The 21,984-nt window shown below is 34.7% G+C and overlaps 1 protein-coding gene across 5 annotated transcripts in view; it reads right to left on the bottom strand.

The window, feature by feature from the left end:
* The window catches only part of LOC115994205, a 29,479-nt gene extending 8,476 nt beyond the window's left edge, over positions 1–21,003 (bottom strand). For 2 of the 5 annotated variants that reach the window (XM_031118262.1, XM_031118263.1), the window contains exons 1-4: positions 20,685–21,000; positions 10,399–10,503; positions 9,377–9,446; positions 7,076–7,320 (exon numbers count right to left, since the gene is read on the bottom strand). In XM_031118262.1, the coding sequence (XP_030974122.1) occupies positions 7,076–7,320; positions 9,377–9,446; positions 10,399–10,491 (408 nt within the window). In that variant the 5' untranslated portion in view covers positions 10,492–10,503; positions 20,685–21,000. Of the gene's footprint in view, positions 1–7,075; positions 7,321–9,376; positions 9,447–10,398; positions 10,504–20,684 lie in introns of all 5 variants that reach the window. The other 3 variants (XM_031118265.1, XM_031118264.1, XM_031118266.1) reach the window with 3 other exon arrangements.
* Positions 21,004–21,984: the final 981 nt, after the last annotated feature.

The raw sequence follows: 21,984 nt of genomic DNA, 5'->3' as shown, positions 1-21,984 counted from the left end.
TATATTCAAATATATGACCATAGGACAGAAGACAATATCAATGATTTTCTTTTTCATTTTTTTTCGTATCTTAGGCAAAGAACTACTGCCTAGTAGCAAAATGAAGTTTTTAAGCTCACCTTTTTTTTTTTGGATAGGAGTTTTTAAGCTCAGTTTCTTGACAGCATATATTAAAAAGCAATTCATAAACACTTCCAAGAACAATAAATGGATGCCAGTATAGATCACACTCAAAAATTGACAAGGATTAAACAAATACTTCACCTCCTTGTATTATCTTTTGTCCTTCTGGTTCATTCTAATGGCACTTACTTCCTTCAGTTTTAAAGACCAATACTTAGGGTGCGTTTGTTTTGGGGGAAAATGATTTTAGGAAATCATTTTCCCCCAAACCCAGGTGTTTGGTAGCAACGGTAAATTTCATTTTCCGGAAAATGGCTTCCTGTTGTCCAAAATTTTCACCTTTGACCCGGAAATGATTTTACACCCTCATTTTCACTTCAAATCATTTTCAGAAAAAGAGAGAGAGAGAGAGAGAGAGAGAGAGAACAGAGAGCCCAGATCGGAGAGAGAGAGAGCGAGAACAGAGAGCCCAGATCGGAGAGCATCGATCGTCGATCGCGCCGCTCGTCGATCGACGAGCGGTGGTGCGATCGTCCAACAAGCACGCTCGTCGATCGCGCCGCTCATCGATCGCGCTCGTCGATCACGCCGCTCGTCGATCGCGATCGTCGCCTCTCGTCGAGTGCGATCGCGCCATCAATCGCGATCTCGCGAAGATCGAGATCGCGCCGTCGATTGCGATCTCGGATCGCGGTCGTCAGACTGGTGCTTAAGGCGAGATCGCGGTCGTCGGACTGGATTTTTTTTCAGGGTTTGTCTTTTCCTTCTTCTTCTCCAAACACCAGAAAATATTTTTCGGAAAATTTTTTGAAATGCAACCAAACACATGAAAACATTTTCCTTTCCGGAAAATAGCATTTCCGAAAAATGGAATATTTTCCGGAAATACTTTTATAACCTCCTTGAAGTTTTGATTAAGTTGAAATCTTTTTTTCTTTTTTTTTTGGTCAAAACTAACAAAACTGAGCATGTGACAAAGGCATGAGTTAGTAAACCAATAAATTTCTATTTCTATAAATAAACAAAATTCATTAAAAGTGCAAAGGAGCACAACCCATGTACATGGGAAGTATACAAGGAATAAACCAAGAAATTTTAACAAATTTGAAAATAAATAAATATATAAAGCAATCATAGCTATCCAATCATTAGAGTCTTCAACTCTTGAATTTTTATTTATTTTTAATGATGTAGAATCTCACCAAAGCTGGGCCCTTTGGACCCACCCCTGGGGTCTTCAATTCTTGAAACTGTTCTTTCACAATCTCATAAACTAGATGTGTTGTGTTGTCTCCCAAGTACAACACCTAATGCATAAAGGAATAGACATTCACAATGCCTAAATTACAGTGCCTACCAAATACTCCTTTCCAGCAATCGAGGAAATCCACCAACCATCTAGGCATGACCCATTGCACCCCAAATAAGCATAAGACCATATCCCATAATTCTTTGGCTACTTAACTTCACAATGGATGAGTAGGTGATATGTGGTTTCCTTGGTCGTTTTTACACCAAAAACAACAATCCATCACTATGATGTGTCGCTTTCTTAAAATAATCATCATTAGTATTTTACCTAATGCTACAATCCACAACAAGAACATCTTCTCTGAGGGAAAATGGTTAATTTGAGATTAGTCAAGTAGAAAAGAAGATAAAGGTTCTAGCTCCCAATCTTACATTGTTTTTTTAATATATATAAAGTTCTCAAGATATTGGTGTCCCAAAGCAAATTACCATTAGTCACATTCATATGATTTGCCACCAAAGCATCCTTGTTACAAATTACTGAAACAATTTTGGACATGCCTCCATCAAAGGTTGCTTGCCAGTTATCATGCAAACAATTTATACAAGTGGGGCATGCTGTCACCCACTCCAAATTAGCAAAACAAGAAAATATTTCCATCCCTTCCTAATATATTTCCATAGGTTCATCCCATTTGGACTATTCATCATATTAGAACCAACCACCACAAAAAGTACCATAGTTTTATCCGCAAACACTCTTTAAAGAGCCTCCCTTTCAATCACATTTTGACATAACTACTTTCATAACAGTGCCTAATTAAAAATACCACAAAAAGTACCATAGTTTTTATCCACAACCTGTCTTTAGAGAGCCTCCCTTTCAATCAAATTTTGGCATGACTGCTTTCCAAAAAGGGCCTGATTAAAAAGTTTAACATTCTTAAATCCTAACTCTCCTAGCCGCATAGCAACATAAATTTTAGGCTAACTAACTAGATGGAATTTAAATTCATCACCCATACCTCACTGAAAAAGTCTTCCTACAACTTCTCCATGCATTTAACAACACTGACAAGCCTCAAGGGTTTTGTTGGTTCATTACCAGGCTTTAACTTTACAAGTTTCCAAGAATTAAAGATACAAATCAAGAAAATCCTCCCCCCTCTCTCGCTCTCTCTCTCTCTCTCTCTCCAATACAACCAATAATAATTTAAGAGGGTGATTATTCAAATTTAAAGTATAGGGGGCACATTGCAAATGACCCCATAGTTTAAGGTGGGAAATAGCACGGCATGGCCCAACCCATTTTGTGAAAAAAAAAAAAAAAAAAAAAAAAAAAAACACACACACACACACACACACACATACAAAAACCCCACTCTATCCAAGGTTGGTGACCCATCTAGCACTGCCACTAAACTCAACAAGGTCAAATTTCTAAAATCAAGGCCACTAAATTGGACCTATTAAACCTAAATGATTTTGTTGAACCCAATTGATCAAAAATGATGTCGTTAGAGTGATTTTATTCAATTTTATTTTTACTTCAATATCTTATATATTCTCATTATGAGTTTCTCTTCATATTGGATTTAATTTGGGAACCCTACAAGGGCTTCTAGATTCACTATCGTCGACATTTTATCATGGATTAAAATAATTTGGATTAGAAGTTTTCTTCCAATGCTTGGTGCTGATTCCGAGCAAGCACATGTATTGATTCATGGATTCCGATCTTTAGCCCATTCTTGGTGCTTATTCTTAGGTTCTATTTTTCTATTTTTAATTTCTTACTGCTAATTACAAGCAAACCCGAAGTGTTGATTCTTATGTCCCATCCCATTGTTTTATTCTTCCTTTGTTTCCCAAACACGTGGCTCATGGAGTTGGTTGTCCTGCATCACCCATTCCCTTTATTTTCATTAGAAAGTGCAACAAATCTTCGCCATTACTCTCTTCGCTAACAATTTCATCAATATCCTCAATCCATGGCCACCATTATCATGGACAATGCCAAGATCAGCATCCTCGTCATTCGCTTCCCCACACTCGTCGTTGTTGAATTATAGAGGCACTAGGGCCAAACTTGATTTGAGACTCATCCACCAAAGGCCTACCTATCGAGGGCACGTAGATCACATTTTGAGCTACTTTGCCAGATACAATGGCTATTATGCATGAGCCTCTTATTTTCTGTATTTGTCAACCTTTCTTTTGAATTCTCTTAAATGTTTTAATTTGTTTTTCATGTTTTATTTATTTATTATAAAAATATGAGTACACAAGATGCAAATGATATGAAGTAGGATTATATGATTGGTTTGAGGAAGCATGAGACTTTCACTTGCCATTAATAGAAAAATAAATATTTAACTTTAGTCCATCACTATAGGTTGGTTGATGCAAGACAAACCAAAACGATGCAACCTGAAAATTGAAGAACTGGAAAAATAAAGTAATAAAATAACCTAGGAGTCAGAACTAGCAAAAAAGAACCTCTAGGAGTCCATACCTAGGATTGGCTAAAGTCATCACCAAAATTTGACGCAGGTTAAACCAAAATGATGCAGCAAGAAAATTAAATAAATGAAAAAATGAGAAGAGAGAGCCTAAAAGGTAACACCTAGGCTTGCTTGGAGCAACACCAAGCAAAAGAGAACCTCTAAGAGTCAACACTAGAGCATTGGAACAATTTCAAGAGATTCTTATTCTTCATCATAATAATCCCTCTTGATAGGACCACAATACTAAGTTTTTATAGACTACTAAGCCCTAATTATTACTAACATAAAAAACTTGAATTCTAGTTCTAATTTATTATTAAGGAAACCTAATTCTAAATGACTAATGAAATCCCATCAGAGGTTTAGTCTCAGATATCTCAGTGTGCTTCCCCATTCAGAGGTTTAGTATTGGATATCTCTTTTTTTTTTATAAGTAGTATTGGATATCTCTTTGTGCCTCCCCCTATTAGAGGTTTAGTATTGGATTTAAACGTGAGAAGAAATTGTAACTGTGGTATACCACAAAGAGGTAAATTGTTGTCTTCACTTCCAGAAAAACTGCAATCCATTTTCAAAAAACAGAAAAACCTATTTCTCATTAAGGATAAATAAAATCAGTAAAAATAATATCCTTCTTAATTTTCTTCTCAATCTTTAAAATTGTTTTATCAAAAAGTAAGTCTAAAAATGAGACCAATGATTCTTAATCATTAAACCAAATTCTCATTAAGGGTCTATTTGGTTGGGAGAATGAAAAAGTGGGAGGATGGAAAATTGAGAAGGGATGGAAAAGTGGGACAATAGAAGAGATTTTAATTTTTGTCGTTTGTGTTTGGTTGGAGCAGTAGAAAAGTGAAAAGATGGAAAACTTTTTTATTTAGTTGAGAAGAAAAATGAGAGAATAGAAAATAAATTGTGTAAATTTACCAATATACCCTAATACATAATTTTTTAAAAAAAATGCTAGAATTAATTACCTTTTTTTTTAATAATAAAAAACACTCACGCATAGATTGAAAAAAAGTAACCCACCTGACCAAATAAAAAAAACGCACAAAGAAAGTAACCAAAAAATACAAAAAAACACCCACCTGGCCAAATGGAAATAAAATAAAAATCACCCACCTTACCAAATGAAAAAACGCACACAGAGAGTAAAAAAACCCACCCACGCCCTATTTCTTAAAAAAAAATAAAAAAATAAAATAAAAAAAGCTCAACAATCAGAACAACCAAATTTCCAGATTGGTTTTGCTCAAGGTATATTTTGCAGATCTGGCCACTGGAGCACTGGATAGGCCACTGGAGAGGACGATGACAGGTGGACTCGGCATGAAACTCGGTTTGACTCACTATGACTCATCCTTCACCCGACTGAACCTTCTTCTAAGAGTATTTGTGTCTTTCTCTTTTAGCTCCCATTTTCGCCTGCCTCTTCTCTCCTTTTGGAGAGATTGCAATTTGGTGGGCCCGGAGAGAATACCTAGGCCCCACCAAAATCCCTCTCATTTACTCTCCTAACCAAACACCTCAATAAATTTCTTTCCCTCCCTTTTTCTCTTCTTTTTTTTTTTTTCCATGCTTCCTAAAATCCACCCAACCAAACATATCCTAAATCTAATGGGAAGTAAATATTTTATTTTAAAGAAATCACTTAATTAGTTGCATTAGAAACAAAATAACTTGGATATTGATGATACAACCTGTAACCAAAATATTAACATCAAGGTTTTAAAAACCGAACTGGATCGGACCGGCTGGTTCAACCGGGGACCGGACCAAGTCCAGTCCGGTTCTATCTAAAAACTGGAAATATTGAAAAAACCAGAAATATTGAAATCGTTGGTTAAACCGGTGAAACCGTAAACCGGGACGATTCAACCAGTTTTCAGCGGTTTTGTTCATTGAGCAAAATTTTTTATTCACTTCTTGGCTTTTGACGAGGAAGGTGCAAGTTTTTCTTCTCTATTTTGAAAAATCTCAGATTTGGGATAAGAGGAGATTTGGGGAGACACTTTGGGAAAAATCTCATATTTGTTTGAGGAGGTGTGCGAAGCAATGTGAGAAAATAATTAGGAAATATCTCAAATCTATTTGGTTTGTGCGAGGAGTGAGGATGAACTACTGAACTGGGCTTGAAGAAGAGAGCAATTTAAATCTGCCACTGCTACTTCTTCAGAGAGAGAGCTCTGAGCAATTTTCTTATTTTTTTTCTAGATCTAATTTTGTTTAAGCCTTTAAGGAGGTCAGAGGAGAAGACTTTATGTTTGTTTTAAAGTTTAGCATTGACGTGGTTGGATGTTGATTGGCCACGTTGATGGTTAGGTGGGAGACCACTTTGTGACTCCCATATTCTTATGATAACAGCAACAGTGGCTTGTTACATTTTGCAAGACAAGCATAAAATATCTACATAATAAATACTAATTTTCCCATCAAAAAAAATAAATACTAATATTTTTGGGAGAAATATTTAGGTGTGAAATTATGTTAACATTGGTAAATATTTTTCTAAATAAATAATGGTTTTGTTAAAACATAAAAGTACAGAAAATTACATATGAATATAAAACCTTAAACCCATTTTCATAAAACTTGAAAACCATAACATTTTTTATTTGATGGTTTGTTTAGGTTAATTTCTTTTAATTTGAGTTAAATTTGACATAAAAATAATTTTAAAATGTTATATATATATATATATTATAGTAAATATTGATAGCTATAAATTTATTATATATTTAAATTTATTTTTTATAATTATATATTTATTAATTAAATTATTTATTACGTCACCGGTTTGACCATCAATCTGACCCCAGTCGGATCTAAAAACCGGTAACCAGTCTCTTTTACCGTTCTTTAACCGGTTCGGTTTTTAAAACCATGGTTAGAACTAACGTTACAGAGGTAAATGACTAGACTATCCAAACATTTTTCAAAAAACAAAACAAAATAGGTTATTTAAAAAAGAAAGAATGCTCAAAAGTGAGCGCCCTTAAAGAATTACAACCAGACACTCAATAAAAAATTAAAATAAAAAAGCAACTAGATTATACATAAAAAGGTCAGTATGATTAACAGCATAGAGCAAAAAACATATCCACAAACCATCTCAAAATTAGACATGAGACAAGATGATAACAAGCAAGCAAATCCAGTATTCAATACAAAGAGGATGACAGAAATATTACCTTTACCTTCTCGTCCCCCAATAATTCAATTATTCTTCCAGACCAATAGCAACCATCAGTAAACCAGTCTACCAAATCCCCCACTTTCAAAACATCATCAAAAATGACTACCACTTTTGAGATGGTATTAACATCAGGCATTTCACTTTCACGGTAGATAGGAGGAAAGCAAGGACGAACCATCAATTGACTTTTTACCTCCTTTGTATTAATGGGCTTTTGATATAGCTTTGTCCATTCTATTTCTGTAAAGGACGTAAAACAGAAGAATTATACTAGTTCTTACAAACAAAAGCACAAACATTTCTCCTTTGTATTAATGGGCTTTTGATATAGCTTTGTCCATTCTATTTCTGTAAAGGACGTAAAACAGAAGAATTATACTAGTTCTTACAAAAAAAAGCACAAACATTTCATCACGTAAATGCAAGCAAGACAGAGATGGTTTAGTTTTAATTTAGTTTTATCTAAATTTAGGAGTCAGAGATATTTCTTTTTTATATTTCTAGACACCAGCTGTACTTGTAGCCCATTAAATCTTATTTTGGATTTTATCAAGCAATAAGATGGTTTTTATTTCATGTTATTTTATTTTAATTCAACATTAAGGTATTTCTGAACATGGATATATTTGTGGTCCACAAAGAATTACTTTAGGTTTTATTACGTTTTGGGTTTTTATTTGTGGACATTTATTAGAGTGAGGTATTAGGTATTGGAGTTACTGATCAAATCCCATTAAATCCAAGTCGTGTTAGGGTGAGGTATTAGTCATCTTTTATATGAACATGTTCTATTCAAGTTATATGAACATGTACTATTCCAAAAAGAATATGTTTTGCAAAAATATCAGAGCTATGAAGATTGCTTTAAGGTTTCTATGATGCAAGCCTTTCTCCTAGGCGTGACACTAAGCAAACCCCAGATATGATTGGCACCCAGAGCATAAACTTCCCACTTATGCGGAATCTGGGAAAGGTGATTGGTAAGAAATCATACCCCAAAATGTTCCATCATAGAAGGAACCTCAAACCCTTCTCCCATCAATTAGCACCCAAACACTCCTAGAACAAAAAAATAAATAGTGTTCTTGTCATATTCCTATTCATAACACTAGAACAACCCCTCGTTTTTGCCCTTCCTCACCATAATTTGAATCCATATCCTTTCCCTCTCCAGAACCTTTTGAAATCCCAATTCCCCCCCAACAGTCTCTTCAACCTCCTTTTCAAGTTTACAATAAAATAACCATAGAAACATCAGGTTGCTGCCATCCTAATAAGATTAGATTAGATTCTTTAGCTCTTTGCCCTGTATCACACATCCAATGGATTTTTAGCATTCAATACCTAGAAACAAACTACCTCTCAAAAAAATTCTAGAAATAAACTAATCCAGTAGATTTTCAACGTATTTGTTTATGACAATAAAAAAATCTTGCATGTCCTGCTACTCAATTGTAGTAATTGTCTATCAGAGAAGCTAAGAAGTTCATTTATTTCTTTGACTCTCACGTCCATCACCTGTTTAAACATATACAATATCAGGATTGGATAAGCCAACATTATCTTCATGGCAACAACTATTTCTTAAGTACAGAACGTTATGTAGGTGTTTATTTCCACTTTTTGGTCTCCAAAATGTGATTTTGGGGTGAAAACCTATAAACTTAAAAGACGTGAATTTTTTTAGAAACCTACACCAAAAATTTGTTTTCAAACTCATTTATTTGACAAAAATCACTCTTCCACTGCATTTGTTTGGACATTAATGTTTTCTAAAAAATGAGTCATTTCAAGTATTTTTTGGAAATCTATCTCATTTTCCTACATTTGGTAGTGCCTTTAAAATGAAATAGAGTTGTTTTTAATAGTTTCCGTATTGCCTCTTAAATTTCTTTATTTAGAGTGGCATGAGATAGAGTTGTTTTCCGGAAAATTTTAATGAAAAACGATCTCTAAAAAATAAGATATATTTTTAATAGGATTTTCCGTTGACCAAAGATGGTTTTTTTTTACATGTTTAATCCAATGCTATCAAACACAAAAAACTGCAGAAAACTATCTTCGCAAAAGATTTTCCATTGAAACAAATGGAGCACTTGTAAAATTACTAATTTGATACTTTCTAAGATTGCTTTTTGAGACCCGAATTACTTTTTGGACAAGTGAAAACAAATGAAGCCTAAGAAGAACATAGCACTATTTTATTTAATGAGGCTAAAAATTTAACAAGCATGACCTTGGAGAACATATATTATAAGGTATACCAAGCAAACATAGACTGAAACAGAATACTTACTTTCATCTGGAAAGTCAACATATTCTAAGTCATGCCCCATCTGGCCTTTTTTCCAGCTAATCTTCTTTATCTGATGGAAAACACAAGGATTATCCAAGGGAATGAAATACTTATTTATTCATTTATTAGTAGGTGGCCTAACTCCCAGAGGGAGAAGAAGGGGTGGAAGGAAGGGAATAACTTAAGCAAAGAGAAAAGATTCACTCTGAAGTTTTAAATGTGATTTTATCATTAAACATCATGATAATAGGAACTAGCAGGTGGTAAAAGGAATTTTCCTCTAGATCCCAAGTAATCTCTTTAGCAAGGTATCTGATAATATAAGATTAATCATGGCATCAAATAACCAAATAACGATTAGTTTATGGATGAAGTATCATACTATCATGTGCAACCATCATAGGAGTCAAGAGTTGGCTTTATTTGACTAGAGTTTATGTGGTCAGAAACCATAAACACTCACCACTATTCTCATCCCACATTAAGAATATAGGTCACCAACATGTCTGTACTAACAGAAGAAATATGGAACAGAATCCAATAGTGTGTGTGTATACATTGTGGCCCAGCTTAAAATTGTGAGGTGTCTATAAAGATTGCAGGTAGATAGGTATCTTTCTAGTTGCTCAGATACAAAAACCTTCGATGAGTCTTAGGAATTAGGTTTTCAAAGCCTGGCTGCAATGCTTTGACACTTGACTCTCAATATATATACTTGTATTATCTATTTCTCAAAAAATCAAAGGAATAAACTTGTGCCAATAGAAACCAATGGTGGCCACAATGTTCAGTCACAAACAGTAATTCAAACACCTCCCCCCCTATCCCGAAAAGCAAAACAGAATGAGAAGTGATTCAAACTTTCTATGTTAAGAGATCACATTATTTTTTCCGTTCCCTTTGAAAAGTGGATACAGCTATAAACAACAGATCATAGATGCAAAACTAGAACAGAATCATGTTAATCATCAACAAATGTTAATACGGTGTCAGATATAACAAGAAGAATAACCTATTGATACCTTGCATCGGAACCATGCACCACGAAAACCTTGGATAAAAGATCTTGACTCTGCCACTTGTCCAACTTCAAAAGGAAGGTCTTTATGGCCCATCAAACAATGTATCTGCAGCATAAACACTTCCCAGCTTAGAAGCAGCTTCTAGGAAAGAAATATAGACAGTGATCCTTGACGAACTTTACTTATGAAAAAGAAAGAGAGAAAACGCTAGTCACCCCCTAAACTAAGTAACCAACAAGCACTACATCGATGCATCATTAACAGGAAACTTGGACTCACAGCTAGTGTGCTGGTGATACAGAGCACCTATTCATGCACTAAAACCATTCATTGGTAAAAAAGAGATAATGTTCCATAACAGTCCCAACCTATAGTAGCCAAAACAATCAATAGTTTGCTGAAGTATGACCAAAAGTTCCCTCTTGAACGCAAAAGTAGCTTAAGTTAGACCCTGTTTTAGAGTGCAGTTTCCTTGGAAAGATATTTAGTGTGATAAAAAACCTAAGAAAGATACTTAGTACGATATTTAGTGCACTTCACTTCCTCAACCTTTTTAATTCCCTCAACTTGGATCAACTCACTCTTAATTATCAATGCATTGATCTCTCTCCTCTAAAAAATTATCAAACCATCTCAAGTAACTCTCATCTTTTCATCAATAGGAGCTTCCCCTATCTTTAAGGGAATTTCCTCATTTCAATTCTTATCTTTCCATATATTTCTACTAACCCATCTTAACATTCTCATTTTAGCTAGACTCATTTTATGAATATGCTGCTTCATAACAACCCAAACATTTGACACCATAGAGCATAGCTGGTAGTATAACAGTCTTATAAAAGTTTCCTTTTAATTTAATAGGAATTATACAATCACACAATACTTTTGATATGCTTCTCCACTTCATCCACCCTCACCTCATCCTATGATTCACATCCTCTTCAATTTCTTTATCTTTATGAATTATTGATCTAAGATATCAAAAGTTCTCACTATTTAGTATCTCTTGGCCATCAAATCTTACCACTCCATCTCAATTCCTACTTTTACTAAACTTAGATTTCACGTACTATGTTTTGGTCCAACTTAATCGAAAGCCTTTGGATTTTAGAGCATCTCTTCAAATTTCTAGCCTGGCATTAACTCCACTTCCTCAACCATTTTAATCCCATGGCTTTTCCCATTTTCATCCTCCTTAATGCATCATTTACCTTTATCGTTATCTTTATCATTTACCTAGATCACTCCAATCTTTCATATCATTTCCATTAAAAAATTTATCAAAACAACTTTATAATTTCTCTTTAATCTACTCTTCTTTTAGTAACACTTTTTCTTTTTATAAGTTATTAGCTTTATTGATATAAAAAAAAAAAATTAAAAAAAAAAAAAGGACATCCTAGTACACAAGAAGTGTACAGGGATATCAAAACAACTTTATCATTTCTCTTTAATCTACTCTTCTTTTAGTAACGCTTTTTCTTTTTATAAGTTATTAGCTTTATTGATATCAAAAAAAGGACATCCTAGAACACAAGAAGTGTACAGGGATAAACAATCAAGAATAAAAATTACAAGAATCAATAAAAACAAGAAGAGAAGAGGATGATTGGTTTCGCAAAACAGACAACCAATCTAATAAAGTTCAAAAGAAAAAAAGCTTGAGGTCGGGTATGGATCTTTCAATATCATCAAAACATCTACTATTTCTTTCCTGCCAAATGCACCACATTAAGCAATGGGGAATGATTCTCCATATATTCCCATTTTGATGACGACCAAACCAGCCTAGCCAACAAGATAGAAGCCTGACAACTGATTGTGGCATAACCCAACTTACTCCAAATAAAACAAAAACCATAGACCACAAATCTATAGCAACCGGACAATGAAGAAAACGATGGTCAACCGATTCACCATTACACTTGCACATATAACACCAATACAATATCCAAATCTTCCTTTTTCTCAAATTGTCAATTGTCAAGCATTTTCTCAAAGCAGCAGTCTAGACAAAGAAAGCTACTTGAGCAGGAATTTTCTGCTACCAAATACTTTTCCATGGAAAACAAAATCAATAGAGCCCGCTAGAAGGCTATAATAATTTTTAACCATAAACCCCTTACTTCTATCTGGTTTCTAACACATCTTATCCTCCCCAACCCCCCCTTACTAATGAGCAATATATTGTAACCATGAAGCTCGACACAGCATCCGATTCCCGAACATGAAAACCCCTAAAGAAGCTTACATCTCAAAAAAGGACCCCATTAGTGAACTTCATAAGATCATCCACACTTGCCTCCTTATTTCTACAAAATCTAAACAATTTTGGATAACTAACAGCAAGAGAGGTCTCCCCACACCAATGGTCATGCCAAAAAAAAAAAAAAATTGATAGGTAATTGATATTTTCATTAATAAAAAAGTACATCATGTTCACGATGATGAACAGACTGTACTTGAAACAAATTCCAAAAAAAAAAAAAAATCACAGAGAAACAGAAACAGATTACAGGAAATCAAATACGAAAATACATTATGTAAAACCCCAATACGAGACCACCCAAACAATGTCCCAACTAGCAAAGACTTCAAAAGATAAACAGAGTTCTCAACATCCTTAAAAGTGCGGATATTTTGTTCCTTCCAAATTAGCCACATCAAATAGGCTGGCACCATATTCCAAATCGAAGAAGAAGAAGAGTGTATCCTCAAATAATTCTCCCATGCACAAAGAAGAGAAACAACCGTCCTTGGCATCACCCATTGTATACCAAACATCAAAAAACCTTCACTCCATAAGGCATGTGAAAACTTACAATGAAGTAAAAGATGATCCACTGTTTCTCCATCACAGCGGCATAAACAATACCAATTAACCAAAGACGAAGTTCCTTTTTACAAGGTTATCAATAGTAAGAATGCTATCCCAAGCTGCTATCCATAAAAAGAAAGAAACTCTTCTAGGTGCCTTAGAACTCCAAATACACTTCCGAGGGAAAGGAATGGTAAGAGGAGCCGATAAGGAATTATAGAATGAGCGTACATCATAAACACTATTAGGGTTTAACTTCCAAAACAAACTATCAACCCCCACACCCCTTGGTATGTTGGAATAAATATGCTCGTAAAAAGCATCCACTCTCTCCATCTCCCAATCATTAGGAGCCCAATGGAATTGAATATTCCAACTACTACCACCTTCTGATGTAATAGTAATCAACTCAGAAATCCATACATCTTTACCCAAAGCACGAGAGAAAAGATCAAGGTAAAGATCTTTTAAGGGAATGTGTCCACACCAAAGGTCATACTAGAATCGAATATGAAGACCCTCTCCCACCACATACAACACACGTCCAAAGAAACTCTCTGTGCCTTTTCCAATATTCTTCCACATTCCACACCCCTGCGAACCTCTACCAACTCTAGTGCACCAACCTCCACTAGTCTCTCCATACTTGGTAGCTATAACTTGACGCCATAAACGATTGGTTTCACATCCAAACCGCCATAACCATTTTCCAAGCAAGGCTTGATTAAACAAGCCAATCCTCCTTATCCCCAAACCTCCTGCCTCAACCGACCAAGACACCTTATTCCAAGCAACAAGTGGATATTTGAAAGCTTCCTCAAAACTTCCCCACAAGAAATTTCTTTGGATCCTTTCTAATCTATCCGCCACAACTTGAGGGATAGTAAACAAGGATAAGAAATAGGTGGGAAGGCTTGAAAGGGTACTTTTCAATAGAGTTAATCTGCCCCCTTTAGACAAATAAAGACGTTTCCAACCAAATAGCTTCTTCTCCATTTTTTCTATAATAGGATTCCAAATTGATGGATCCTTAAAATGAGACCCAAGAGGCATACCCAAGTAAATCATGGCAACCTACCAATATTTTTTGATAAGTAATAAAGATTCATTGATAATAAAAAGAGAAAGACACCCAAGTACACAGGAAGAATACAGGGGTGAACAAATCAAGAACGAAAATTACAAAAATCAAGTAAATCCAAAATAGAAGAAAAAGGATTGTTCCTCCACACAGAGAACCAGTCCAATAAAGTTCTGAAAAATAAAAGCTTGAGGTCAGGCATGGAACGCTCAATGTCTTCAAAACACCTACTATTTCTCTCCTTCCAAATGCACCACATCAAACAATGAGGAACAACCATCCATATATCTCCATTATGATGGCGACCAAATCGACCTTGCTAGCAAGCAAATAGCCCAACGACAGACATTGGCATAACACAATAAACTCCAAATAAACCAAACACCATATCCCACAACTCCAAAGCAACCGAGCAATGAAGGAAAAGATGGTCCACCGTTTCACAATTACACTTGCACATATAACACCAATCCAAAATGCAAACCTTTCTTTTCCTTAAATTGTCAATTGTCAGACATTTCCCCAAGACAACAGTCCAAACAAAGAAAGCCACTCTAGAGGGAATCTTCTGCTTCCAAATGCTTTTCCAAGGGAAAAACTGCTCACTATGACCAACTAGAAGATGATAGTACGCACTAACCGTGAACCCCTTACTCTTACAAGGCAGCTAACATCTCTTATCCTCCTCGATCCCCCTTACAAGAGTGCTATAAATGGTATTGATGAAGCTCCTAAAAGCTTCCAATTCCCAATTATGCACATCCCTACAAAAATGTATCTCCCAATGGAGGACACCATTGGTGTACCTCATTAGATCCACCACACTTGCCTCTTTTCTACGACAAATCCTAAATAATTCAGGATAGTGGTCAGCGAGAGAAGAAGAACCACACCAACTATCTAGCCAAAACTGCACTTTTGATCCATCTCCAATTTCATACAGAATAAACCGAGATAAAGAGTGCCACCCCCTTCTAATATTTTTCCACAAACTGACTCCATAAGGACCAAAGGAAGAGCTAGAACACCAACCACCCCAATCACAACCATACTTCACCTCAATCACTTGACGCCATAGAGCATCCCTTTCTTGCCCAAATCTCCATAACCACTTCCCTAATAAAGCTACATTGAAAGTTCTCAGGTTCCTAATCCCCAACCCACCACCTAAAGCAAGCGAAGTACACACCGTAGACCAATCAACCAAATGAAATTTAGGCTCATCTCCTAGGCCACCCCACAGAAAATCCCGTTGAAGTCTAGCAATTCGGTTGGCCAGCAAAGCAAGAATAGGGAATAAAGAAAGAAAGTAAGCAGGAAGATTTGAGAGAATGTTTTTAATTAAAGTGACTCTACCTCCCTCCCTTGGATAAATATAATTTTTTCCAACCTGCTAATTTTCTTTCCATCTTCTCTAGAATTGGGTTCCAAATTGACTTGTCCTTAAATTTGCAACCTACCAATATTACAATCTAAAACACTAGCCAAAGCATTCAAACTCCCTACCACCCCCACGGAACAATCTCACTCTTACCGATATTAACTTTCAACCATATGATAGCCTCAAAGAAAATCATCACCATCCAAATATATAAAAGTTGCTCTCTAAATGCATTACAAAATAAGATAGTGTCACCAACAAAAAGAAGATGAGAAATATGCAAACCTCTTTGTGAATAGCAATTAGCTTGAAAACCCCTAAGAAAGCCTCCCTCTTCCATTTTTTTCAATAGCCTACTCAAAACTTCCATCACCAACAAGAAAAGAAGAGGAGACAAAGAGTCCCCTTGGCAAAGGCCCCAAGCACTACCAAAAAAACCCACTAGAGAGCCATTAACAAGAACTGAAAAACTAACTGTAGAAATACAAAACTTCATCCACCTCCCCCACTTCTCTCCAAAGCCCATCCTCTCCAAAGCCCATCACCAATATCATACAGAATGAAACAAAATAAGGAAGGTCATCCCAGACTAATATTTTTCCATAAACCAACACCATAAGGACCAGAAACAAAATTGGAATGCCAACCACCCCATCTATAACCATATTTCACTTCTATCACTTTCCTCCACAGGGCATCCTTTTCAAGCCCAAATCTCCAAAGCCACTTCCCAAGCAAGGCTTCATTAAAAAGTTTCACTTTCCTAATCCCCAAGCCACTTGAAGATATAGGAGTACAAACAGCAACCAAGTGAAATTTGGGTTCATCCCCTATCCCACCTCATAACAAATTCCGCTGAATTTTTGCAATTCAATTAGCCACAGCAGCATGGATAGGAAACAAAGATAGAAAAATAAGTAGGTAAATTTGATAGAGTGCTTTTAATTAAAGTAACTCTACCTCCCTTGGAAAAATACTAAACAAGCAGCAAATGCTAGGGTGGGCAAGAGACAGAGAGTTGACCGAGGTGTGATAGCATTGGATCTTTCTAAAAATAAAAATAAAAATAAATAAAAAACTACTTTAAAGCATCAAGAAGTTTTTTTTTTTTTTTTTTTTTGAAAAATATTTTAAAGCATTAAAAAGTTACTTTATCTACTTTAACATACCATTTAACAAAACACCCTACATCTCATCTTCTATTTTAACATTCGACACATGAAAATAATATAAACAACCTAAAAAATAAAAAACCCTTTTCATTCATTTCACTATCTCTCTCTCTCTCTCTCTCTCTCTCTCTCTCTCCATCTAAACCTCCCTCTTCCTCCCCCAATTCAACGTTTTTCTTCTTCTCAAAACCCAAATTAGCTAAACAGGATAAACCCAACAAATCAAACACAAATCAAACATCAAACCCAAAACAACCAAACCAAATCCAACATCCAAACAGATCAAACACAAATCAGCCAAAAATCAACCCAGCAACCACCACCCACAACCTACTATCACCGCCAACCTTGAGAGAATCAGCAAAACCTTGTATGAAACCCTAAAAGCTAATATGCCTAAATCGAAACCCTAACCCGCTTTGGTCGGAGATGACCCAAACAAAAACCCTTCAATTTTGAGATGAGGACAGAGAGGAGAGAGAGAGTAAAAATATCAATGAAGCAATAGAGCTTCAGTGAGGGAATTTGTGAGAGGAAATTGGTAGAGAGAGCAATACCCAAGCTTTCAGTAGAGAGAGATAGAGAGAAGAGAAGAAAAGGAGGGACATAGAGTGATGGGCGAGAGAGGAGAACAAATAGTTTATTATTAGAAGAGAGAACATTTAATAAAAAAAGAGAGAAAAATATATCATGTGTTGTTGTACACTTCTATTAGTAGAAGCACATTGTAGCTCATCAAATTTTTTTGGCATTTGAGACATTCAATGGAGGTGATTTTTTGTGTTTGGTGTGCTAAACGCTAAACATTTAGCATTTAGAACATCCAATGTTAGTACTCTTATGAGTCATTGACACACTGATCTGTTGGTTAAGAGCATATGAGGTTTGCCGAACATTGCAACACAATGGCCCAGAGATAGAGAGCGAATAGAAGGGCACTTGTTTAAGGAGATATTTGCATGTTGAAGGTTCAATCTGCTAGCGATGACTATGAGCATGCCAAGTAAGCAAATCAAAGCATTTTTCTCTTAATTTTTTTAGCCAATCATGTTGCTACCTTGTCCCTACCATGCCCCAATTAAAAAATGAATTTTTTGTTTAGACACTCCATAGACACATGCAGCAAGTAGGGACACATACACGGGCACAGGAATGACACGAAGGCACAACATTTATAAAAAAAAAGACACATGTACAGCGGGACATTACCATAGCCATCTCCTAAATACACCATTTTTTGTCATTTCTTCTCCTCAATTACCTCCCTCAAAGGCTACCAAACACACCTTGTGGGATCCAAGATTTAATGAACACTAACCAAAACTTAGCATATTGGAGGAGACCAAGGGAGGCTCAACCAAAAGGGAAAAAGGCCACAAAAGACATCGCCATGCTTTAACACCATCCATGGCCAAAATAAGAGATCAAAGAGAAGTGTGTAAAGCACCGCTTCAAGGCCTTCGTCATCAACAACAGTGGCAACAATTAACTTATAGAACATTTTGACTGATATGTTAATAACAAACCAAAACAACCAAAAGCTTTCTTAACAAGACGATATATGAAGAGAGACAAAATTAGAGTGCAATAAGAGAGGGATGTAGGGCAAGGCAAGGCCGAATCATGTGTGTCCCAACCCCATTCCTATTCCATTAAAACTTTTGGGTTGAGTATGGGAGAAGATGAAATTAGTTTTCCATCCTTAATGAGGTGGTTTACACATTGATGAAAGAAAAAAAGAGAGGCAACTGTGAGAGTACAAAGAAACTAGTTTTTTAAGAATAGAACATCAATAAAAAAAAAAAATTATGTATATTCATAATTTCAATATTAATTATATATATAATGTTAAGATGGATAAGCAAGAATATACAAAATTATAAGATTTAGGATGAAGGAATCCTCTTATAGATAGGGCTAGCCCTATTTAATGATAAAATGGTGTAGAGTCGCTTGAGATGGTTTAATCATGTTCAAATGATAGAAATTTTGTAAGAAAGAATGAGTTGATCCAAGTTTAGGAAACGAGAAAGACCAAAAATAACATTAGTAGAAGTATTAAAAAGGGACAAGTCAATTAGGGAAGTAACACAATATAACTTCAAATAGAATAAAATTGCAAAAAAAAATACATGTGGTCGACAGTAACTAATTTGTCAAGAATTCATAGCTAACCCAAAAAATGTGGAACTTAGGCTTAGGCTTTGTTGTTGATGACAGAAGGCAAGGCAAGACAAGTCTCATCTTCGAAGCAAGATGGGAGAATTTTCCCATCATTGAGTTCAACCATACCAATTCCATGGTTGATATGAAAATTTTCAACCAAGACAAAACAAATTTACATCTACCTTTGGGGATTTCATAGGGATAAAAAGAGAGAATGGAAAGAGAAGGTATCTCATTTATCGAATATATGCACCTACATTCTTACAACATGCAAATTTACATGGCTGTGAGATCTACACATTGTTAGAAGAATATAGAGTAGAAGTAGAAAGTATCTCACGCATGAATATATGCATCTTCCTTCTTACAAGGTGTAGATCTCACATGACTATGAGGTCAACACATGGTGAAAATAATAATACCTATATACCATGCATAAGATAATTATTGGAGGGAAGAAGTATGAAACAATAATTGAAGACAAATTACTATTTTTTGAAGAGGGAAGAGGAAAAAAACGCACAAGTAATTGATATTGTCAAAGATAACAAAGATTTAAAGTCATTTCAAAATTAATGTATCTTTTTATCAATCCATTTTCCATCATCTCTCCTCAACCTCTTATTGTCTCTCATTTTTAATAATTTAATAATAGTTTCTTTCTTCACATAAGGCACCAAGAGCATTTGGGCATCCTTCCTTGCAAGTCAGTTTTCAAGGGTGAGTTCTACTTATGTGTTTCTAAATTTGGTATCAGAATCAACCACTACGTTAAATAATTAGACGTAACTCATTGAGTATGAAATCAAATGAGTTGCTGCTTTGTGGTTAGATTTCGAAGGGGGTAACGTAGATACTAGACTAAAATAAATGATAGATAAGTAGAGCCACCAAAAAAGAAAAAAGACTACCATCGGATCAGTGAGCCGTTGTGAACGTTCACATGGTAAGCTTAACTATGTGTTTATAAGTTCATGACCACTCTTTTCCTTGCAAACCAGTTTTCAAGGATAAGTTCTACCCATGAGTTCTTAACAAACACTTACTCTTAAAAGGAATAAGAACAAGAACCAAAAATATACAACAACAACAAAACTTGAGTAGAACTTACTCTTGAGAGTAAGTGAGCCATCGTGGACGTTTATATGGTAAGTTTAACTATGTATTTATAAGCTTTTGAACACCCTTTCCTAATTTGTAGGGGTAAGTTCTATCCATAAGTTCTTAACAAACACTTTATTTTTAAAAGGAATAAGAATAAGAACCAATTATTTTGGGTTGGTTATATATAATCAATTATTTTTCTATCTATTTTTAAAAGTTAGGTTGAGATTTTTTTTTAAAATGATGTGTTTAGATAGTAGGATTTGGGCATGTAAATTTGGACTTGAATTATTAAAATCCAAATATCATTTTAGACATCAAGAAATTGGATGGGACAAATCCATTGTGATTTTAAAGCTTTAAAACCCTTAAATTTGAGATGTATTTAAAATTAGTAGATTTGAAATCAAGAAATTTAAAATCTATTGATTTAAAATCCAAAACTAAAGCCAAGTTCAAGATTTCAAACCCAAACTAAATGATTCAAAGATTTTGCTTTCCTTCAATTTCCCTTCAAATTTTGAAGAAAAATAGTTGAAAGAAATGAGGAAATAGAGAAGGTACCTTGAGAGATCAAAACCCCAACCCCTTTTCGTGTAATGAGCTTGCGTTCTTAGCCGTCGCCGCTCAGATCTATAGGTTCTTCGGCTTGTCGAAAATGAAGGAGTTGCAAGCCTAAGGGAAACCGTTTGGGAATTTATAGTGAAGCAGAAGGGTAATTTCGTAAACATAATACTTAGGGTTAGCGCAACTGATTTCATTTGCCTTTGCCTGCGCCTGAAGGTTCGCGTTCGCGCAGGTTTTCAAAATGCATTTGTGCAGTTAGCTTACTAATTTCACGCTTTTCTCATCAAAAAAAAAAAAATCACGCGCCCGTGATCCGGGTCGGAAGTGGGAACAGACCAGTTATATACATTCTTTGGCCCTCAAAATTGGCAAAAAAATATATATATATCTTTGGTTTCAATATTTGACTTTATTTTTAATTTTGTTCTTAAATTTTTAAAACTTATATATATATATATATATATAGAGAGAGAGAGAGAGAGAGAGAGAGAGAGAGAGAGAGAGAGAGAGAGAGAGAGAGAGAGAGAGAGAGAGAGAGAGAGAGAGAGAGAGAGAGTGATTGGGTTTAACTAATGTTACCTCAGTTAATAACTTGTTATATAATTCATATTTTGAAAATATTACTGTTGAACTACAAGTTTTATATGTTCTTAACAATCATGTCAATTAAATGTTATTTATCATTTGATCTATAAACTCATTTTTTATGTATTATTTTAAATTACAAAAATTTGAATTTAAAAAATTAATTGATGATATGGCTATTAATTTTTTATCATCTTGAAATTTTGCAAGTATTGAGAATATATGAAAATAATGTAATCTAATAATAAATTTGTCAAAATTTGCATCAAATTAAAAAATATTGAGTGGTATAATATTGCTTAAAGTTACATCATATGTAGGGTTCAAGTTATACCTAATCTAACTTTAAGTATTGTTACACTACTCAATATTTTTTAAGTATATGTGACTTTTGAAAAAATCACTGTTACATTATATTGTATTTATATATTCTCCATATTGCAAAATCTTAAGATGATTAAAGATTAATAGTCATGATATCAATCAATTATTTAAATTCAAATTTTTATAGTTTAAAATAATGTATAAAAAATGCGTTTAGGGATTGAAAAGTAAATAACAACTAATTAACACGAAAATTGGTATAAATATTAAAAACATACATAACATGTAATCCCCCAATAGGATTTTCAAAATATGAATTCTATAAAAAGTAATTGAGTGATATAACATTATTTAGAGTTAAACTAGATGTAACCTAAACCCAACAATA

The sequence above is a fragment of the Quercus lobata genome, chromosome 6 (assembly GCF_001633185.2).
Source record: "Quercus lobata isolate SW786 chromosome 6, ValleyOak3.0 Primary Assembly, whole genome shotgun sequence".
Taxonomy (NCBI): Eukaryota; Viridiplantae; Streptophyta; class Magnoliopsida; order Fagales; family Fagaceae; genus Quercus; species Quercus lobata.
The sequence above is the reverse complement of the archived record's forward strand: the minus strand, read 5'-3'. Positions and strand labels throughout refer to the sequence as shown.